General features: G+C 40.9%; 1 protein-coding gene across 1 annotated transcript; it reads right to left on the bottom strand.

Moving 5' to 3' along the window:
• Positions 1-163: 163 nt before the first annotated feature.
• On the bottom strand, positions 164-1,035 carry LOC116378113 (SET and MYND domain-containing protein 4-like). Its single transcript, XM_031839929.1, has 2 exons — positions 678-1,035; positions 164-405 (listed from the first exon to the last, which is right to left on the bottom strand). The coding sequence occupies exons 1-2, from the start codon at positions 812-814 to the stop codon at positions 252-254; spliced, it is 291 nt and encodes a 96-aa protein (XP_031695789.1). The 5' UTR covers positions 815-1,035; the 3' UTR covers positions 164-251.
• Positions 1,036-8,723: the final 7,688 nt, after the last annotated feature.

Here is an 8,723-nt window from a genome sequence, read left to right on the forward strand (position 1 = left end):
GTATAGGCTACTTGTATTGTTTAAAATAATGTCAGCAGGGACTGTTGGCCCTTGGGCATTTTCACATTATCAAATCTGGCCCTCTTTGAAAAAAGTTTGGACACCCCTGGTTTACAGGGACATTATCTTCACATTATTATAGTTATAGCCATAATATCATAGAATTGAATAGTGGCATTTCTCGTGATTTAATGCGTTATTGTAGTATCATTGAAGTATATATTTTCATGTTGAGCAATAGAAGAATATCTTCACGTCACCTGTGAATAGTGCAGAGCGGCTGCAGGGTAGTCTCTGGTCTTGAAGCTACAGTTCCCCTTCTCCCTGCATGTGGCTGCTAGCTCTGCATCCTTCTGTGCAGAGTATCCTGAAGAGATCGACCGCACCAAGTCCAGATCATCTTGGCTGTGAAACAGAAACGGAGACAAACTACAGAGAAACTGTCTCTCTATGTTCCAAATATTCTCCAGCAGCAGGAAAGCGTGGGTTTACTGTTTATTCCTAGACAAGTTCTGCAAACTAATTCAAGTCAATATAATGTAAATGGCTTAAACGGGTCCAATCAAAAACAGCGCCCTTGCTCGTAGTAGTTGATCTAAACTATTCAGATCGATCGGCTATAAACTGGAAACTCATTAGCAACAAACTAGAGGAGTAAGCTAACGTTAGCTACTCACGTTGTCAGAGTTAGGGCACATTTGAAAAGATCATCTACTTCAAGCTGGGACGTTAATGTTTCCTTCAGCTCGGGGTCGAGTCCGATCCATTTCTGTGCAACATGATCTTGCCACTGAACGCACGGAAGATCCATCATGAACTACAAGTAAGCCACATGAGTAGCCGGTGGACAGTTCAGGGTTTGTTTCGAGTCCGTTGCGCGTCTGCGGAGCACGACTATCAAGTTAGCTTGAATGAAAAGGGAGTTTCTCACCAAAACCATCAAAATATACCTCCGAGTGTGTTGTTCAAGTACCATTAGCGTGGTAACTTAAGTTACTTTTCCAATTTTACATTAGGAGCCATCATGTCTACCGTGCACATGTACTCCTTTATTTTGAAGGCACGAATGTGCCATATCCGGTGTTGAAATATCGTTTGTATCGCTCCTCTCGCGATAGGTTCCATACCTTTAACTCGACTACGCATAAATAAAGCCAAAGTCTGCTTGCTTGGAGAGCTACTTTACCGGGGCGACATGAGTGTAAAACTCACAGAGGGAGCAGTTGAAGTAAGCATACATATGTACACAACTGAATATAAACGTTGTTTTTGTTCTGCACTTGAAATACCAGCCTATAGTGTTTAGCAGTGTGGCTCTGCTAGCTGCAGCTGTTAGCAATGCCAGCTAATGAGATAACTCACAACACCAGGACGGTCTGATGTAGTTCCGCTCTGTTTGTCCACTACTGCTTAACATTACTTGCTAGGGGTGGTACAAAACAATTGGCACTTCATGAATCTTTCTAATTGATGTTGTACTGTAGCTTTGCATTAGTAGCATGGTAGTGTGATGGGGCCAGGCAGGAGAAACTAACAAGTCCATGTGTGTTATTGTCCAGGCTCTGTTCAACAGCTCACAAGCGGACACTGATGTCGTGCTGCAGCTGCTGGTAAGTACATTCTGAGAGTCCACTTTACCAAACAATCCAGTTTTATTGTATTGAAATATTTCTATTGTTAATCAATATCCAAAGATAATCAATTAAGTATTGAGAGAGCTTCTCAGCTGAATGTAATTATATGAAGATTATCTTTAATATTACTGTGATTATATATGGTTTGTACACAGTGTGGTAGAATGAATACATCCTCATGGATCTGTCAAATGTCCAGTGTCATGATGAGTGTTTTACTTATACAACCCTTCCTTCCCTCTGTGTTTGTCAGAACATCCGTCAGGTCACCAGTGGTTCTGGTCCGCCCAGGTTCCGGCTCATGATGAGTGATGGCAGGCACTCCTGGTCTTGTGAGTATTTTGCAGAAGCCAATAAACCGTCAGACTGTGGGTTTGGCCTTTTGGTAGCAAGTTGACAGACACGTGTGTTAAATCTAACAAGGGTAATATCATAAATTACAAAGAACGACGGTAGCTCTAAGCAAATGTGCACCTCAGAAGATAATCAAGTACCAATAATGCATACGTAACTTTTTTTTTTTTAGCTGTACATGAATATGTTTGTATGCGTTTGTGTATCTAGCCTTCCTGTTGGCCACACAATTAAACTATCTGCCAGAAGAGAACATCCTGGCACCTAATTGTGTGTGTATGGTGAAGAAGACCATCAACAACACATTGCAAGATGGCAGGTATGTGGTTTCATTTGCATGTTCTTACTTCCTGCTCCCTACTCCATGTTTGTTTGTTGCATGTAATTCCCCTTTTGGCATTATTGTGACTTTCTTCCAGGCATGTGGTGATTGTGCTGGACATGGAGGTTCTGCAATCGGCCGAGAAAACCGGAGGGAAGATTGGAAATCCCACTCCGTATAATACAGCTGGTATTATTCTTTTAAAATGCATGAAGTTCGTAACGGTAGTAAACAGCGTCTGCAGGTCTCTTTATGGTGTTTGTTCAACCTGCAGGTAAGACATCATCTCCACAGAAGTCTGCCTCACGTTCCTCTGTCCCGGCATCCCCTCCGTCTGCTGCAGAACCCGGACCCTCCTACAAGTGCAACAGCAGTGAGTGTCACAGCAAAGACTTTGTATGTGATTTCATGCGTCTGTATATAGAATTATCTTGTCGTCTCAGTCATACATAAATACTGTAACATTTTTGTCAATTATCACTGCCATGATAATGATATACCTGCAGTTTATTTCTGATACCAGTTTTTGTCAAGACAAACCCAACAGAATCTCTGAGATATTCTTTCTTATTGATCCTCGTTTATTAGTCACTTACATGGCAGATGTCGCTTTTCGTGTTGACTTCTCATGCTCAGCAGCAATAACTTAACCGGATGCGATTGGCATTGAGCTGTATCATGTTTCGTTATTCTGGTTTTCCCAACTGGAGCACGAGGAGCAGTAAGTCTCAACTTTGTTTTTATGTAACTTTTCTACAGCAAACAAATTGGATGAACTTGTGTCTCTCAACATGTATTGGTTACTGCACTGACATTCTAGATGTAGCAAGAATACGCAACAGCTGAACCATTGCTCTCCATGTACAAGAGAGTAGCATGAGGCTGCTGCAGACTCGATACAACACTGACAGACACAGAGGTTGCTGAAGTCATCGGAGTCACTTAGGTGTAAAAAAATCTCTATTGTGTGTGTGTGTGTTTTTATTTTTTTTAGCCAATGGCAGAAATAGAGTGTTGTTATCGGGACTAAAAATATATGTGGATGTTTTCCCCAAGCAACTCATTTTTAGACGCAGCAAAACAATGCTGCACCCAGAGGCCCTCAAGCTCTCCGTTCATGATATTACATGTCCTATAGATTTATTGTACTCATTTGCTGTGCCCGATTACAGCAATTAAATACCTCACTAATACAAACAAGATCTAATTTCTTCATTTAGCAAAGTTCGATGCACTGAGCATTAGGCCTTTGCTCAAGCTGAATACAGTTTTGTTGACTAGAAGTCACAGAATTGATTCTTTATTGTGACGTCACGCAGAAGGGACTCTTCAAATGTAATGCTTGGAGGACGGAACCGTATTAATGACTAATAATAGGAAGTCGGGAAAACAAGTTAGGATTTTCATATTCAACAGAACTTGGACTAAAATATGAGCTTCACGGTTAGATGATGAATTGTCTCGTTTTGTTGGAAACCCTCTGCTTCTCAAGAGTTCACTCTTTTCTCAGATCTCAACATTGTTGAACTCTTATGTAACCAGCAGAGGGAGCTACTTACCTTGTGAGAGAACTGTGCTGATTATTGATTTGCAATCCTCTGTTTGTTTTTTTTACCTCCATACTGTTCTGCATCCGTAACTTTGGACCAACCGAGTGTTTTGTTGTTCAGTTTTCAATCCCGTTTACTGCAGCGCACTTAAACCAGCTCTGTGGACTCGCAAGTAAATCTGGTTTTCATTCCTTTTGATATTCATTGCTCTTCGGTGTTCAAAGCATGTCGTCTGAGTGAGTTCACAACTAGATGGAAGAATGCAGTTCCTTCAGCTGAAGTGCGCTATTCTCTTATGACATTGTGCACTTTTATCATATTTACTGCTCTGGCAGCAGAGCAGGAAACTATCTTGCCCACTGGCCACTGCGGCTGGTGGAGTCCATAATTCACACCTTTCACTGTTTTACCACCTACCGTATTTCAGAACCGAATAGGACCTCCAAATAATGCTTGGGTCTCTGCCAAAAGGGCTGGTGCCATGTATCATGCCTAAAGTAGCCTGTGTTTTATTGGATCTTCTTTTATTAGCTCAGTCTTTGTTTCACTCACTTGTTTTAGACCACCGAATGCTCTCAGCATCAACATGGATATTGTTATGTGTCAGAAACGTACCGGGTAGTCCTCCTCGGTGGAGGATGTAGGCATGTGGGTGGATAATGAGTGCTTGGTACATATTGTGTGTAGGTGTGTGAGTGTGTTGTGACTGAGGGAGCTTGTGTGGGCCGATGGCTCCTCCAGTTCATGGCTTCATGAATATTGTGTTGTGGACTGAATCCCCTTGTAGTGATGCGCACACACACACAGAGAGAGATTTGACTGAGCAAGGATGAGGCTTAGCATTCAGGAGGTTATCAGACGCCTTCCTAGTTTATATCATTTGAATCGTGTTGCCTCAGAGATTCTTCCAGATCTAGACAACCTGCTCCTCGGTGTAATTGTTCTGTTGATGACATGGTCCTGCATTAAGAGCCCAAAACGAGCAGCATCCTTAACATCTCAAAGTATTTTCTCCTGCTGAATGTTTTTGATTCCTTTTCAGTAAGTCGATGCATTCATTTACAAAATTGCTAAGTGCAACATATGAAGCATTTCCAATGAGCTGCGGGGCCATGTAATGGCTGGGTAGGCTGCTGTTTTCTCTAAGTGTCTGGGTGCCAGCCTGTGTGAAGACTTCACTGTCCTTCAGCAAAGACGGTAATGTCCTGTATTTACCAAATGGGACATCCTCGCTCTCTCAGGGTCATTTTTTTAAGAGAAGGCTGCTGCTCCAGTAGCAATTGCAGATCCATTGCTGTGTCAGGGCATGATATAAATGCCACCAATGGACAAATAAATGTGTTTATTGCTGAAAGAATGGAACAGACAAGATGGCGCAGTAAAATGATCAATTTGTCTGTGAAAGGCTGCAGGTACAGTAGCTTTATCCTGCTCAGGCTGGATATATTACAGGACTAATAACTGCAACTGTGCCGCTCTTGAGCCAAGATTTACTTAAAGCAGAAAGGAAGAAAATAAAATTTGTTTGCTGATTTCATATGCGATTCTGGTTAAATATTAAAAAAAGGTTAGAGCTGATGTTGGTGCCATTTGTTTCTAGTATTTACTCAATTTATAGTATTTCATTTATGCAACAATGTTGCGGTCTATTCCTTTTCTGTCCTATCAGATAAGCCTTTATAGGACACCCCTGTGGTTCCACGCTCCTCGTCTTCTCCGAGACGTATCGTCTTTTGATGAAGACCTTGGTTATTTTCCAGGTCAAGGGCTAGAAGAAGGGGGGGGAGGGTGAGGACAGGAGAAAGTGTAATTAGCTGAATGGAAAGCACTCCCTGTCACCTCCGGGCATTCTGCTCTGTAGTGAAGTCTGACCTCTGTCATCGTTGGGTGAGAGGAAGTGGTCATTTCTTTTTTCTGTGGTGTCAGCAGTGTTTGAAGGAATATATTTTCAAATGTTTTTAGCATTTATTATCGTTCATGGCATGCCTTGTAAGCTCTGTCAGTCACAAGCAACGTTGTAACATCAACATTTGACTCTTGGTATTCTGAAATTAATTTGTAGCTATTCCTCCTCCAGCATTAGGTGTAGCGCCAAAGGTTGTGACACAGTAGTCACTGACAGTTCTGTGTTCTCATTTAAATATTCATCGGCAGCATCAGCCCTTGAAATAGACTACCTTCAAATTGTTTCGCAGGTGATATTTAAATTCCAAGAAGAGATCTGCACTCGTTGAAGTGCAGTTAAAAAAATATTAATTATTCATCACTAACTATTCTCTGCAGGTTTCCTTTGTCCTCACAACTCTTTCCCTCCAATCCTCTCTCTCTCTCACTCTCTCTCTCACACTTTTACACACTCGCTTGCTCTATTTATTGCCTTTTTCTTGTCTATATATTTCTCATTTTCTCTCTTCCTATAGTATCTCCCCCAAGTCAACACCTATCAACTATTTCTCTCCTTTTGCTTCCCTCTAAACACTCTATTCGGATTGCGTGTGTATGAATATTGATGTTAATTACTCCTCGCCTGAAAATAGCTGTTCAATCTGTGATTTCCCCAAGGAATGACACACACACACTTGAGTATATAGCACACCCCTGCAAAGGAGGGTATCAGAGGTGAGTATTTGTTGTGTTCCAGTACAGGAGCTCATATTGGGGGAGGGGTCTCTGTGGAATGACATTATTTTATCCCCGTCAGTTCTTCCCGCAAATGCCGTTCCTCAATATGATCGTACCAAAGTGAGGCATTGCCTGCGATATATTTTGACAACAGCCAACTGTCTCGCCTGAATCACTGATGATGGGGCTGATGCGACTTTATCGTGGGAGGTGAGAATAACACCTTGTGATTCAGTGGGCTGCCTCGAACTCTCAAAAGTTTTCTGGCGTTATCGTTTGTAAAATGAATGTAAAAGCAGATTAGTTGTTTTTGAAACAAAGGGAACTTATTCTTTACTTTGTTCTTAGTAGTTGTGTTTTTTCTTTTGGAATGTGAGATTTTATGTTGGGTCTCAGAGAACGCGCACGCCTTAGCATGACTGATGACATGATATAAATATAGTAATTAAACACATGACACTGTTGTCAAAAAGCTCTGCTTGATTGATTAGACATTGGGTTTTTATTACACACCATGATAAAAATATTAGATTATTAAAAGCATCTGAGCTTCATGCATACTTTAATATATTCTTCTGCCTATTTAAAATAACTATTTTACTTTTTTGAAAATGAGCGTAATACCCTCTTAACCTCAAACTAAATATGAAATCTTTACAGGTTAAGAATAGTATTCACAAATAAATGTGTAGGTCCTTTTGATATTCTGATAACTAATCTTAATTATTCGTTTTCCTTCTACCAGACGGCACAAGTACAGTAATTATGAAATGAATAATTGATTGGCGTTGTTGCATAAGAAGAAAAACTGTTTCATTCTTTGGCACAAACTGATGTTATTAACAGGGAGATGAGTAATTCTACGGGGAGATCTGTGGGGAGAGTTTAACTTTCTCGGGCAGCTTATAATTTTGGCAGCTGCTTACATGAGGTAAGAGTATCACTAGTGTTTTATAATTGCTGAAATCATTTTCTAAAGTGTTTCAGTTTGTAGAGCCTGGTGAACTGGTAGGTGGTCTATCGGATACGTATCGGTATCTGCAAATTAATTTGTCCGCCTCAACTACTGTTCTTCATAACCTTTACATGGGATTTGAGGAAATGAGTAGCTCACAGTTTGTGAAACTTTTAGACGGTCGATGAAGAAAATTATTTCAGGAATATGAATACACTCCTCGTTTCTGCTTGAGGCCGTCTGCTCAAGCCCACATTAGCCGCTACTAGCATATCTGAATCTCATTTTGTTGGCCGTCAACTTGCATTTGGGGTAATAGGCACCAAATTTGACAGGAAGAACAATGTGTGGAATGAATATGACAATACTTATATATAATTTTTTTGAGTCTTACAATGTTATAGTGCAATCAGTAGAGTCTTTATTTGTTTAATTTCATGTTATATTAGTGACAATGGCTCATCTGGGTCCAGACCTTTTGAATCCGCCCACTCCACTGTGTTCAAGTTGACTGACTTGTCCACCATCGTGACATGAAACAGCGGTCTATCCATAAAAAAAAAAAATGCTCAAGCTAACGTGTGCCACAGGGTTGAACAACGATTAGCCAATCAGCGCCATGGGTGGTACTAACGCCCAGTGTCAAGCCATCGTCAGCAGGAACACGGGACTAAAAAATACATCATTGGAGACCGCTACAGATGACATTAAAGCTACTAACAAGACTGTTCTAAATTGATTAAAAGTACCAATTACTTTGAAATCTGAACAGCACTGCTTTGATGTTTGGAAAATATATTATTTAACTCTGTCATACGGCTAATAGATGCTGGGTAGAGACTCTGGCATAGCTTCTGTTTGTCGGCGAGTCACGGGCCCTCTTTACTCTTCTCGAGTCTTCCTCATTTGTGTACATAACGTTAAGCTACGACTGCCACTTCTTTTCAATTCATTGTGAATCTTTAACCCTTACACGTAATCTAAAACATTGTACTCCCAGAATAAACACCGGGTGTATATGGGACAACAACCCCGACATCTCTAGTGATTGGTCAGTTAAAATCAAACCTGAAGATATTTAAGTTTTGTATAAATAATGCAGAAAAATTGTTGAATAAAATATTACAATCAAATTGTCAACTTGTAAATGTGGAGTACTCGTGTACAGTAAGTATCTCACCTTGTCTCCCTGCAGCCCTTTCTCCTCCCCGAGGCCATGAAAAAGGTTTTATGGGAAAGTCACCCATGAAGGCCTCACCCATGAAGGCCTCACCCATGAAGGCCTC

Source organism: Anarrhichthys ocellatus, unplaced genomic scaffold (assembly GCF_004355925.1).
Source record: "Anarrhichthys ocellatus isolate YVR2014 unplaced genomic scaffold, GSC_Weel_1.0 scaffold2076, whole genome shotgun sequence".
In the NCBI taxonomy this organism is placed as follows: Eukaryota; Metazoa; Chordata; class Actinopteri; order Perciformes; family Anarhichadidae; genus Anarrhichthys; species Anarrhichthys ocellatus.